We start from the raw sequence: 14,335 nt of genomic DNA, 5'->3' as shown, positions 1-14,335 counted from the left end.
TTTCAAATACTTTAAGTGTTTGCTTGAGTGTCTGTCTGGAGTGCCAGAAGGGCGGGATTTGCAGTTTTGACTTTTCTATTGGTTCATTAAGCCAGGCAAGTTCAAACAGGCACAGATAAGTGCCTGTTCTATTGGTTCATTAAGCCAGGCAAGTTCAAACAGGCACAGATAACATTTTTGATTGTTATTTTATGTATTTGAAACCCAGATCTTTTGCATACTACACAGCAAATTCTCCAGTGTTAAATCAACACTGGGTGTTACATTTAACACTACCAGTGTCTATATGGGTCCACACTTTTCAGTGTAAATTAACACACTGCCGAGACAAGGCCTTATTTGCATATTTCCCAGGTTGCCTTCCCTTTTCAAGTGAATTGTACAGTCGTGGCCAAAAGTTTTGAGAATGACACAAACATTTATTTTCACAAAGTCTGCTGCTTCAGTTTGTATGATGGCAATTTGCATATACTCCAGAATGTTAGTTATGAAGAGTGATCAGATGAATTGCCATTAATTGCAAAGTCCTTCTTTGCCATGCAAATGAAGTTAATTGACAGCATGCCATGGTGGATTGCAGAGGTCTTGAAAAAAGAAGGGTCAACACTGCAAATATTGACCATTTGCATCAACTTCATGTAATTGTCAATAAAAGCCTTTGACACTTATGAAATGCTTGTAATTATACTTCAGTATTCCATAGTAACATCTGACAAAATTATCTAAAGACACTGAAACGGCGAACTTGGTGGAAATGAATTTTTGTTTCATTCTCAAAACTTTTGGCCACGACTGTAGAGTTCCCACTCATGACCGTATGTGTTCGTGACAGATACATGGGCCTTTTATCAATTAGATTTACTCACCCCCTGCGTCATCTCTCGCCTAATTTGAAAAAAGATCCAAGTTAATCGAGGAGAGTCGGCGAGGAGAGTGAATGTGGATGGAAATGCGCTTGCTTGAAATGAGACTGCCCTTCTCCAATCGCGCATCATTAGGCAAATGACGTTTACAGAGGTGGATACTAAAATAAATGTGTAAAGTGATCAAATTAAGTTAGTTGTGCAATACATTTTCTAGATAAAACAATAAGTAGCATATTGTCTTTAAACGTGTGCATGTTTTTGTCCTTTGACAAAAAATAAAGCTGACTCGAAGTGGGTGTGGCAGAAGTCTTCCGCGGGAGGACACACATGAGTATGCTCGATGAAAAGCTATCGAGGAGGGGAAGCACTCTTCCATTTGCCTACTAACGAATTGACACACTCCTCGTCCACTCAGCCACTTATTATTTTCCGGGTCATGGAGGAGAGAGTACGGAGGGCAGTCTTTTGCCCAAGCGAGAGAACCCCACGATTGTTACATTCATTAATTTTCAGTCCTGTGGCCTTCACCAAGTGAGATCCTAATTGATTATGTGATCATACAAATTTGATTATTTAAGATAATACCCTAATACAGTGGCCTGAAACTCATGGTTTACAGACTACATCAGGCCTGCAAGTCACATTATACTGGCCTGCAAAGTGATGTGTCCAACATTTTGAATTTTTATTTATCTGCAACCTGCATTCAGAATGACTTCCAGGGTTGGAAAGACTAAAATATAAGACTACCTCTGAAACAACCATTTCAGTAATGGGTGCAATAAGTCCAAGTAACAGATTGGGTTTGTTTAGAAAAATGCATGTTATTTAAATTTGAGTAGCATAAGATTAATTAATCAATGTACATGCAGAAACATAGATATTGAAACAAACATTCTAAAAATCTACCTGCAATACAGCATGCTGGGAAATATAATGATGTGCGTGGTTTTGGTTCAACACTGGTTATTAACACCAAGACTGGGGTTCTTTTACACCAATGACTGTTAATTTAACACCTGAATCAACACTAGCTAACACTGGCCAGTTTGCTTTGTAGGGAAAGATGGGAACTGCTGGAAAGCATATAGCGGCATATGGTTTGATTTGAATAGATTTTCCATCTTAATTAGCTTTCAAGACTGTCAAGACTGACTGTCTCTCCTTGCAGACTCTGTCTGGACATTTGGTTAAGTACTTAAGTGATATCTGTGATGTGTCTGAGTGTGTTATTGTGTTTGGCAGAAGAAGCACAGTGAAGCGCTGCCCCTGTATGAACAGGCTCTCAGAGTGTATGAGGATAGTCTGGGACGCTCACACCCACGTGTCGGAGAGACGCTGAAGAACCTAGCTGTACTCAGGTGAGTACACACCACACAAACATACTGTACACACACACATACAATATATATGGAGCCGTCCCAGACACACAAACACCTTCTCTATTATTTTATGTGCTTTAGAGGTCTCTGGAATGCACCCAGCATCACACAAACACAATTTAACTCATATTTGTATTGATATAAAATAGACAGTATCCAAACTTACTATACCTACCAATCCTATATTTTCTATTTCATCTTTATCTCACTTCTACTTCTACAAAATAGAACAGTGATTTACAGGAAGCCCATCTCTACAGCCAACCCCAACACCCCCGGAATGGCTTCCAGTTTCTCCATCTCTTCATCAGACAAGACTTGTAAAACTCCCTCCTCACTTTCCTGTAGAACTCCACCTTGCGCCTCACCTCCATGTGCATGTGGAAACAGACAGCGTTTCTCCTGCTCAGTCAGGTGCTGGTTGTGGCAGCGGACGCTGGCAATGTTTAGGGAGTGGGATTTCCAGTACCACTCGCAATGCAAGATCTCTGAGAAACTCAGGATGTCCTGCCCTAAAGTCACACAAAAAAACTATTATTTCAAAGATAATGAGTAAAAATCCAAAAAACTTCACAGATCTTCATTGTAAAGGGTTTAAACACTGTTTCCCATGCTTGTTCAATGAACCATAAACAATTACTGAACATGCACCTGTGGAACGGTTGTTAATTAAGACACTAACAGCTTACAGATGGTAGGCAATTTAGGTCACAGTTATGAAAACGTAGGACACTAAAGAGGCCTTTCTACTGACTCTGAAAAACACCAAAAGAAAGATGACCAGGGTCCCTGCTCGCTGCAAGGAGGCATGAGGACTGCAGATATGGCCAGGGCAATACATTGTAATGTCCGTACTGTGAGATGCCTAAGACAGCGCTACAGGGAGACAGGACGGACAGCTGATCGTCCTCGCAGTTGCAGACCACTGGTAACAACACCTGCACAGGATCGGTACATCCGAACATCACACCTGCGGGACAGGTACAGGATGGCAACAACAACTGCCCGAGTTACACCAGGAACGCACAATCCCTCCATCAGTGCTCAGACTTTCCGCAATAGGCTGAGAGGGGCTGGACTGAGGGCTTGTAGGCCTGTTGTAAGGCAGGTCCTCGCCAGACATCACCGGCAACAACGTCGCCTATCTGCACAAACCCACCGTCGCTGGACCAGACAGGACTGGCAAAAAGTGTTCTTCACTGACGAGTCGCGGTTTTGTCTCACCAGGGGTGATGGTTGGATTCGTGTTTATCGTCTAAGGAATGGGCGTTACACCGAGGCCTGTACTCTGGAGCGGGATTGATTTGGAAGTGGAGGGTCCGTCATGGTCTGGGGCAGTGTGTCACAGCATCATCGAACTGAGCTTGTTGTCATTGCAGGCAATCTCAATGCTGTGTGTTACAGGGAAGACATCCTCCTCCCTCATGTGGTACTCTTCCTGCAGGCTCATCCTGACATGACCCTCCAGCATGACAATGCCACCAGCCATACTGCTCGTTCTGTGCCTGATTTCCTGCAAGACAGGAATGTCAGTTTTCTGCCAAGGCCAGTGAAAAGCCCGGATCTCAATCTCATTGAGCACGTCTGAGACCTGTTGGATCGGAGGGTGAGGGCTAGGGCCATTCCCCCCAGAAATGTCCCGAAACTTGCAGGTGCCTTGGTGGAAGAGTGGGGTAACATCTCACAGCAAGAACTGGCAAATCTGGTGCAGTCCATGAGGAGGAGATGCACTGCAGTACTTAATGCAGCTGGTGGCCACATCAGATACTGACTGTTACTTTTGATTTTGCCCCCCCCCCCCCCCCCCTTTGTTCAGGGACACGTTATTCAATTTATGTTAGTCACATGTCTGTGGAACTTGTTCAGTTTATGTCTGTTGTTGAATCTTATGTTCCCACAAATATTTACACATGTTAAGTTTGCTGAAAATAAACGTAGTTGACAGTGAGAGGACGTTTTTTTTTTGCTGAGTTTATAATATTAGATAGCAGAAGCAAGTCGCACATCGAGGCTTGGGGTTGTGGCCACCAGAGCTGAGTTCCAAATCAACATTGTTGCTATTCAACCAAACATTCTAACATTTGAAATTCTACTAAAGTTGCTCTTGTGATCTTATCATAATACAAATGAAATGTTATTCTTATGAATAAAGTCACCATGGCAAAGAAATAGAATGGGTTTCAAATCAACACTGTTGCTCTTATCAACCAAACATTCTAATTTCCAACATTCTACCAACTTTTCTTTGGTTGATTTTGTATTTTGGTATGATTTTACAAGGGAATTGTCATGACATTGAAAAATAGTGAAACACACACAAGAAAATGTGTTCCATTATATAGAACGCAATATATAGAGAGGATAGATATAGAGAGCATTCATTCAATAATGGGATGTATCACATGTCCCGAGACTACATCTAACAGTTACCCAATTATCTGAAAATAGTATCCAAATCAACTTTGACTTCATTCATGCATTATCTTATTGTTAATACACATATACAGTACTATAAACTGAAGGACTAGTTTTATTTTCATCCCCATATCTCTTTATGAACCCCGTTACCTTTTCTCTCTCTCTTCTGTCCATTATTCTCTCTTCCCTCCTCTCTCTCTCTCGCTCCCCCAGCTATGAGGAGGGGGACTTTGAGAAAGCAGCAGAGCTCTACAAGCGAGCCATGGAGATCAAAGAGGCGGAGCCGTCTCTGGTGTGTGGGAAGGCCCCGTCTCGGCACTCGTCCAGTGGGGACACGTTTAGCCTGCGAGGGCCCGCCCCTCTCCCACATGCCCCCAGGTGATCCCTCCCTCTATCTCCTCACCCCTGAGGGACCTAGAACACTAGGGGTCTTTCCCAATGTGTCTTCCCTCTATTCCACGTGTGACCTTTCCTCATTGGTGGAGAAGGTCCAAGGGTAGGGACCTTGGATTTTCTCCTCCAACAATGCTCTTTGAGAAGGTGGTGAGATAGGGTCTGGGGAATCACAGAAAGGGAATTGAAATACAGCCAGGGTCCACAATCTGCATTCCTGAGAAGAATGTCCATGGAACTCTCAATGGTTCTTTATGCTGCTTTGAGATGGAACAGTGTTGTAACGTCGCCTGTTAAGTGTACTGTAGCTAACTGCCTTCATGAAAATATGAAGTATGCTTTATTTAATGTCTGTTAAATGGCTGTATTGTGTTTTGTTTTTTTAAAGATATATATTAATGTAATCATGTATTATTATTATGAAAGAATGTGAAATGATGTCAACACCGCCCTTGTCGGGGCCTGAAACTCAGGTTAAGAAGGTTTTTTTTTATTCTATATTTACGAATTTTTCCACATTTCAATAGCTCACTGTTGGTACCTATGGAAGTGTATAACTGTTGAAATGACATTTTGAATTTGATAATGGTAATTGATTCATCCGTCACCAATAACTTGTAAGTCGCTCTGGATAAGGGTGTCTGCTAAATGACCAAAATGGAAATTCCTACAGCTGTACACTTCCATAACTATCGTATGCATGCTCATATAAAAACACATTTTGGAGCTGTATTGTCACAGAATACTGAGCTCAGGTGCTTTTGCTGTGCCGGTTATGCAATCAGTGCCAAGTCTTCATGCAGTACAGTAATAGATATTTTATTCATGTAAACTATGACATATGCCTGTTTCAAGATGGAACCTTGATCTCATGCCATGGTGCATATCAATAATTGTATATATATGGTCACTGAGCAGTTTTAAATGTATTTACCTCACGTAAAGTATTTATGCAAGTCAAATAATGGGTTTCAAACCCATGCCATCAGTTTTTCCAGAATTCTGCCCTGTTGCAGAGGTTCTGACTTGTCTCGCCACACAATTTCACTGAGGTTTAGTCACTAGACATCAAATGGAAGGAAGCGGACCCTGAACTTGTCCATAATTTTGCTACTTTGTGCACTAATGAATAAGTTGAGCCTTCATTGTCTGTGTGAATGAACATGAAGCCAAAGGTTACATAAGGTACCAAAACCCTGTCATATGTGCCAAACATACTAAGTGCATCGTCTTACTGTGTACTCATGTCATTGTAAGAATCTGTAAATGAAATACCATAAACTAATCAAATGTATTCTGGCTAATAAATACTTTATTGAAACAAGGTGTGCACAGAGAGTCAGTCAATACAGTTTCAGCAGAGACTGTTTTGGGTTACAGGTATATATATCAGTTTAAACAGCTGAGAGCATGACATGGAGTAGCAGTGGTCCTTCGTGCCACCACAACAATGAATGCAGAGCCCACTCGTTCTTCGTCGCGGTCTGGACCAGAGCGAGACAGGACGCAGGTGCAGTAAAAGCAGGTTGGTCATGCGGAGAAATGTTAGGCCTCATTCAAAAATATTTTAGATGGTGGGAAATGCATTAACAATACAGTTTAATTCATTAATAAGCATTCTATACAGTATTCGTAGTAGATCGGAGGCTTAGGGCATCGTTCAAGCTGTACCACTGAAGCGTTAGATTGCGTGGTAGAACCGTTTAGGTCATTTCCGATTGAGCCGACATGCAACCTTTACTGTGAACTCGGTCTCCACTCAAGTGGGAATATTGCCTTTCAATTTAAATCACGCTGTAATGCTGAACTTCGGCAATATTCAATTCCGAGTGTTACAACAATCTTTCCTCTCAGTCAACAGCTGACACATAAGCATAATTCATTAGACCGATAACATCTGGTATGTACCTGGGCCATTACAACAGAAAGATAATTCATTTCAGAGAATTGCATACAATTTAGGGTCAGGATCGGTTAGTTCAACTACCAGTTTGTGCTCTCCGATGCTGAAATGGACATTTCGACAGCTATGTGCTTCCATACTGAACGGGCGTACACTAGTAAATTCCTACCTTTGGGGAATATGAAGATCATTCTCAACAGCAGCACTTAAGGTCATTAACCATGCATGGCATTCGCTTTGTCAAAAGAGCAAAAGTACTTGCATTAAGGAGTATTGATACTGTAGTAGGGTTAGAGGGTAAGATGGAACTTGGCTCCATTTTAGAACATGGAGAGACAGTAAGATACAGCGTACCTCCTGCAATGGAGCTTTGCGTGGCGTCTGCTTAGTTATTAAAAAGGTGGTACACAGCAAATTCTCCAGTGTTAAATCAACGCAGTCTTAAATGTAACTGTTTCAGTGTCTATACGGGTCCACACTTTTCAGTGTTAAATTACCACACTGGTTACTGTAAAGCCTCATTAACGCCTTCAATAGTAGAAATGTTACACAAAAAAAAAAAATCAACACTGGCCAATTTGCTGTGTAGGTTCACTGTGATGTTGCTGAGATAAGCGATGCATGACGATGATAACGACGGATTGTCCGGTCCTAGTTACATCGTCCTCATCTGAGCCATCAGCTCCTCTAGACTCTGTTCCGTTTCCTCCACCGTCTCCCCTTCTGATGTCCCCGTCTCCTGGAAAAAGAAGACATGGCATTATTAGTCTAAACTTACTTGAGATGCCTTATTGGAGCAGTGTTTAGCAGGTGTGGCTTGAAGACCCCGGGTTTGAGACCAACAAGGAGCGTTGCACTGTCGCCGTTCGTTAAGAAATCGCTACAATAACATAGTATTCTTATTAGGTTTGCCTGGTACTGACCTTGTCAGGGATGGTGTAGGCCACAGTGATGCCCTCTGGGAGGTCAGGGACTGGGCCGGAGGCGGCTTGGAGTTCCTGGTCCGTCTGCTCCGACACAAGCTCAATACCTAACAGAGCAAAACCATAGGTCAGTAATGGTAGCTAGACAGTATCACTAACTATGGACAACAAATTTAGGCAACATCAACACTCTAGCTAACTCACCCCAGTCGTTCTCCTCGTGAACCACCTCCTCCTCCACCGCCTGCTCTACAACCTTTTTCGGCCGCTCTGCCTCTTTTTTCTTTGGGTCACAAAGCACAAACACAACTGAATTACAACTGTACCAGGTCATGTACATCCCCTCACACAGCCCAGGTATGAGGGAGAAAGAGATAGAAAAATAAGGGCCTCATTGGTCAGTCACCTTATAGACGTCCTGCTGTTTCCTGCAGTGGCGGTCATCGCACGTGGGGTTGGCCTTCATGGCCATAGTGGGGAAGAAGTCCTGCATAGCGTTGTAGCCCAGGTAGTGACTGACTGTGCCAAACTTCAACAGGTACCTGAGGACCACAACCCATTGTTTGAATATCACAGGAAACCCTGTTATGGGCATTTGTGAAATGTGGGCTATGATCAGGGTCATATTCATTAGGGCGCATCGTAGCTTCCCACCAGAAAAACCAAGTGTTTCTTATTTGGACAAGTTCAGGTAGTCCCTCCCGGGTTTCAATACGTTGTATTCCGTTTGGTGCCTAATGACTATGACCCAGGGCTCATTTACAAACGAAGGTCTTCCATATCTTACTTGAGGACGTTTTGGACCAGGATCCCTGCCACCACGCCCATGGTGGTGGGTAGGCTGGCGGCGCACACCCCCTCCCTCTTCAGGGTCTTCTCGTCGATGTTGGCCGCCACCACCAGGGGAGGAGCACACTGTCCACACAGAGAAGGAAACAAGTGCATTGCACGGTGAAAGTTAATTAAGGTCAGTGTTATGGTTTGAAACAAGGATTGGGTTATGGTTAGGAATACAGTGCCTTGCGAAAGTATTCGGCCCCCTTGAACTTTGCGACCTTTTGCCACATTTCAGGCTTCAAACATAAAGATATAAAACTTTATTTTTTTGTGAAGAATCAACAACAAGTGGGACACAATCATGAAGTGGAACAACATTTATTGGATATTTCAAACTTTTGTAACAAATCAAAAACTGAAAAATTGGGCGTGCAAAATTATTCAGCCCCTTTACTTTCAGTGCAGCAAACTCTCTCCAGAAGTTCAGTGAGGATCTCTGAATGATCCAATGTTGACCTAAATTACTAATGATGATAAATACAATCCACCTGTGTGTAATCAAGTCTCCGTATAAATGCACCTGCACTGTGATTGTCTCAGAGGTCCGTCAAAAGCGCAGAGAGCATCATGAAGAACAAGGAACACACCAGGCAGGTCCGAGATACTGTTGTGAAGAAGTTTAAAGCCGGATTTGGATACAAAAAGATTTCCCAAGCTTTAAACATCCCAAGGAGCACTGTGCAAGATAATATTGAAATGGAAGGAGTATCAGACCACTGCAAATCTACCAAGACCTGGCCGTCCCTCTAAACTTTCAGCTCATACAAGGAGAAGACTGATCAGAGATGCAGCCAAGAGGCCCATGATCACTCTGGATGAACTGCAGAGATCTACAGCTGAGGTGGGAGACTCTGTCCATAGGACAACAATCAGTCGTATATTGCACAAATCTGGCCTTTATGGAAGAGTGGCAAGAAGAAAGCCATTTCTTAAAGATATCCATAAAAAGTGTTGTTTAAAGTTTGCCACAAGCCACCTGGGAGACACACCAAACATGTGGAAGAAGGTGCTCTGGTCAGATGAAACCAAAATTGAACTTTCTGGCAACAATGCAAACGTTATGTTTGGGGTAAAAGCAACACAGCTGAACACACCATCCCCACTGTCAAACATGGTGGTGGCAGCATCATGGTTTGGGCCTGCTTTTCTTCAGCAGGGACAGGGAAGATGGTTGAAATTGATGGGAAGATGGATGGAGCCAAATACAGGACCATTCTGGAAGAAAACCTGATGGAGTCTGCAAAAGACCTGAGACTGGGACGGAGATTTGTCTTCCAACAAGACAATGATCCAAAACATAAAGCAAAATCTACAATGGAATGGTTCAAAAATAAACATATCCAGGTGTTAGAATGGCCAAGTCAAAGTCCAGACCTGAATCCAATCGAGAATCTGTGGAAAGAACTGAAAACTGCTGTTCACAAATGCTCTCCATCCAACCTCACTGAGCTCGAGCTGTTTTGCAAGGAGGAATGGGAAAAAATGTCAGTCTCTCGATGTGCAAAACTGATAGAGACATACCCCAAGCGACTTACAGCTGTAATCGCAGCAAAAGGTGGCGCTACAAAGTATTAACTTAAGGGGGCTGAATAATTTTGCACGCCCAATTTTTCAGTTTTTGATTTGTTAAAAAAGTTTGAAATATCCAATAAATGTCGTTCCACTTCATGATTGTGTCCCACTTGTTGTTGATTCTTCACAAAAAAATACAGTTTTATATCTTTATGTTTGAAGCCTGAAATGTGGCAAAAGGTCGCAAAGTTCAAGGGGGCCGAATACTTTCGCAAGGCACTGTAGCTTCAGTGAATTAAGATAAGGGTTATGAAAAGGCATAAAATGTTAACATTGGGTTAGCGTAACGCCATCTGCCGCGATTCATTTTCTGACACGGTCTATTGCCTATAAAGCAAGTTTGTGTTGTGACGTACTGCGAAGCAGGCCGTCTCCCCGGGGATGATGAGCTGGATATGTCCAGACACGGCATTCTCACTAACACCCGACTCCATCCAGATCTGACTCAGCTCGTTACACGCCTAGGCAGCAAGAAGATGACCAACATACATCATCTAGATCTTCACCAACTCAATCATGTAATGTTTTATAGTCAGGGAAGGAGGGATATAGGTTAGTACTGACTGTGTTGATGGCCATCCGGGCCTCAAAGTTGTCCACACAGCTCAGGACCAGATCCACAGCCTTTCCATCTTGAAGCGCTCCATGACTGAGACAACACAGAGAGTACTTATGAACAGGAGAGCATGCAGGCTAACCTTGTAGTGAACATGTGGATATTATTTTACGTTATTTGTAATGTAGGTGACCCAGTGGTACAGATATAGGATCTTCATTTGATCCCCCTTTTGCAGGACAACATTTGAGGTTCAAAAAAAGCTTCTGAAGTTTATATATTTCCACTTTGAAATTTCAGACTTGATTTTCCCTTACGAAAAATATATCAACCCCTACAGACATTATAATTCACATTTCTTGTTGCTGCAGGATTATTATCCTGCTGTAGCAAACTGGCTGAAATGAAGATGCTATTATACAGTACCAGTCAAGGGTTTTTCTTTATTTTTACTATTTTCTACACTGTAGAATAATAGTGAAGAAAACTAAACTATGAAATAACACATTTGGAATCATGTAGTAATCCCCCCCCCAAATAAAAACCACATATTAAACAAATCAAAATATATTTTATATTTGAGATTCTTCAAAGTAGCCACCCTTTGCCTTGACAGCTTTGCACAGTCTTGGAATTCTCTCAACTAGCTTCACCTGGAATGATTTTCCAACAGTCTTGAAGGAGTTCCCACATATGCTAAACCCTTGTTGGCTGCTTTTCCTTCACTCTGCGGTCCAACTCATCCTGAAACCATCTCAATTTGGTTGAAGTTAAGTGATTGTGGAGGCCAGATCATCTGATGCATCACTCTCCATCACTCTCCTTGGTCATATAGCCCTTACACAGCCTGGAGGTGGGTTGGGTCATTGGCTGGTTGAAAAACAAATAATAGTACCACTAAGCGCAAACCAGATGGGATGGCGTATCACTGCAGAATGCTGTGGTAGCCATGCTGGTTAAGTGTGCCTTGAATTCTAAATAAATCACTGACAGTGTCACCAGCAAAGCACCCCCGCACTTCCTCCTCCATGCTTCACGGTGGGAACCACACAGTCGGAGATCATCCGTTCACTTACTCTGTGTCTCACAAAGACGACTTATTATTTATTATTGGTGTCCTTTAGTAGTGGTTTCTTTGCAGCAATTCGACCATGAAGACCCAATTCACGCAGTCTCCTCTGAAACATATGATGTTGAGATGTGTCTGTTACTTGAACTCTGAAGGATTTATTTTGGCTGCAATTTCTGAGGCTGGAAACTAATGAACTTATCCTCTGCAGCAGAGGTAACTCTGGGTCTTCCTTTCCTGTGGCGGTCATCATGAGAGCCTGTTTCATCATAGCGCTTCATGGTTTTTGCGACTGCACTTGAAGAAACGTTCAAAGTTCTTGATATTTTCCGTATTGACTGACCTTCATGTCTTAAAGTAACGATGGAATGTAATTTCTCTGGCTCAAACAAATTAAGGAAATAAATGCCACAAATGAACTTTAACAGGGCACACCTGTTAATTAAAATGCATTCCAGGTGACTACCTCATGAAGCTGGTTGAGAGAATGCCAAGAGTGTGCAAAGCTGTAGTCAAGGCAAATGGTGGTTACTTTGAAGAATCAAAATATTGTTTTTAATTTGTTTAACACCATTGTGGTTACTACATGATTCCATTTGTGTTATTTCATAGTTATGTCTTCACTATTATTCTATAATGTAGAAAATATTAAAATTAGTAGGTGTCCAAACTTTAGACTGGTACTGTGCCTCTCTAGACACTGAAACGTTAACCAAAAGAACCCCATTTCTAGATTATTTTACGTGATTTTACGTGTTTATTTCAGAGTTGTCCTCATGTACATTACAGTATCCAATTTCATACAGTTATGCAATTATGGTATCTAATGAACTTGAAAGTCAGAGAACAGAGAAAAAACACTCATGCTGTATGGAACAGCACAGTGGAGCAATTCAATACTGAAAACACTCTGTACAAATGACCACACAAGCAGTATGGCACTTAGGAGAGGACAGCACTTCTCACCTTATGCGATCCATGAAATGTGCAAAATTGTCCATGGTGGTGATGTTATAGTTGTGGGTCTCAAACTGCACATCTGGGTTGATAGTCCTGTTAACATATTTTTTTTATATGCCAGCACCTTACATGATATAATATAAAACCATTTAAATATCTGGGGTATCACTCATGGGGTGTGTTCAGCAGGACACAACCCCCCCCACCAGGTAACTGTACCTGAGTGTGTGTTCCGCTGCTTCTACTTTGCTGAGGCCAGCCTGGTGAGGCTGGAAGAAAAGCCTGTTCATATTGGCCAGCTCCACTTTGTCATAGTCAAACAGGATGAGCTGTTCAAAGAGGAAAGAGGCAGAATGACGCAATGCATGTTGCACTGATGGACATTGTCCATCGGAAGCAGACGGTTAAAAGGAATGATATAAAGATATATTGATGTAATAATGTGAAATTTGTATTACCTTACCAATGCCACATCTTGTGAGCATTTCTGCAGTCACGCTTCCAACTCCTCCAACACCCACCACAGCTACAGTGAACGTCCGGATTTTCTGTTTAACAGTTGGATAGAAACGCATGCCATGTTATTGTCATATTCGATCTGTACAGAGTTTTAAAATTCCAGAAATCCAGGAATCATGCAACAGGGATTTCTTCAAAGCCTGGCAATTTTGGTGAAATACTGGAATTGGGTAACATTTGTGTGTATCAGATAACAATAGAATGTAATATATTACCTCATAATCTTCAACAATGCCCATTCGCTTCAAAGCCATCAGACGACTGTAAGGTAAGAACATGTTGAAGTAAGCAGTTTACACCATATGGAACGTGCCGGCCCTTTTTCTGGGGTGTCAACCAGATCAGGTAGCTAGTCTTGTGCATTTATTATCACAAATGACTCCATTCGCGGCCGTTAGATTTTGACAGTTTAACATAGCTAGCTACCTGTAAGGGTTTGAGTCCACTACTTCAGCACTCATTTTGTCGATCCTTGGTCTGTGATGAGGATGATTGTTGTCAGCAGGTTCCTCCGCACACATCGCCGTACATCGCTTTTGCTTACACTTGATCAACTCATTCTCCAGCTCTCTCACTCGTAGCTTCAGTTCTTCGACTGAGGTCATGTTTCTATAAGGAATAAGGCACACTAACTTCTCCGTTGTTCAAATGTAAAATGCTTAGATTGCAAAGCCTTAACAATTAAATAAAGATCACAAGCGATGGGATGACAACTAGTACACGTCCACAGAGCTCGAATCAGCTGTCAGCCTGCGTTTCTGTAAATTACGCCCGGGCGGAAACAATCTGCGGTGAGTAAAATAGTTCCCACTGTACACGATCTCTACGGCATCTGTAAATTCTACCATCGCTCAGTGCCTGCCTTCAGCAAATAATGTGCTTTTACAGATCTGTGAATTGAGCTCAGTCGCTCTTGCGGTGACGGTTTACAGAAAAC

General features: G+C 42.3%; 2 protein-coding genes across 4 annotated transcripts in view; one reads left to right on the top strand and one right to left on the bottom strand.

Moving 5' to 3' along the window:
• Window positions 1-6,383, top strand: part of LOC139367204 (nephronophthisis 3) — a 24,299-nt gene extending 17,916 nt beyond the window's left edge. For both annotated transcript variants that reach the window (XM_071105391.1, XM_071105393.1), the window contains 2 exons: window positions 2,112-2,227; window positions 4,880-6,383. In XM_071105391.1, coding sequence (XP_070961492.1) covers window positions 2,112-2,227; window positions 4,880-5,048 — 285 coding nt within the window. In that variant the 3' untranslated portion in view covers window positions 5,049-6,383. The remainder of the gene's footprint in view (window positions 1-2,111; window positions 2,228-4,879) is intronic.
• Window positions 6,350-14,335, bottom strand: LOC139367205 (ubiquitin-like modifier-activating enzyme 5). Of its 2 annotated transcripts, none has more exons than XM_071105394.1 (12): window positions 13,825-14,335; window positions 13,614-13,659; window positions 13,338-13,427; window positions 13,099-13,208; window positions 12,886-12,972; window positions 10,859-10,943; window positions 10,651-10,755; window positions 8,673-8,800; window positions 8,292-8,427; window positions 8,090-8,168; window positions 7,886-7,992; window positions 6,350-7,701 (listed from the first exon to the last, which is right to left on the bottom strand). In XM_071105394.1, exons 1-12 carry the CDS (start codon window positions 14,001-14,003, stop codon window positions 7,618-7,620), a joined length of 1,236 nt encoding a protein of 411 aa, XP_070961495.1. In that variant the 5' UTR covers window positions 14,004-14,335; the 3' UTR covers window positions 6,350-7,617. The 2 variants fall into 2 exon arrangements, with proteins under 2 accessions (XP_070961495.1, XP_070961496.1); XM_071105395.1 differs by having other exon boundaries at window positions 13,614-13,666; window positions 13,832-14,137.

Source organism: Oncorhynchus clarkii, chromosome 15 (genome assembly GCF_045791955.1).
Source record: "Oncorhynchus clarkii lewisi isolate Uvic-CL-2024 chromosome 15, UVic_Ocla_1.0, whole genome shotgun sequence".
Classification (NCBI taxonomy): domain Eukaryota; kingdom Metazoa; phylum Chordata; class Actinopteri; order Salmoniformes; family Salmonidae; genus Oncorhynchus; species Oncorhynchus clarkii.
Note: the sequence above shows the minus strand (reverse complement) of the source record. Positions and strands in the feature narration are given on the sequence as shown.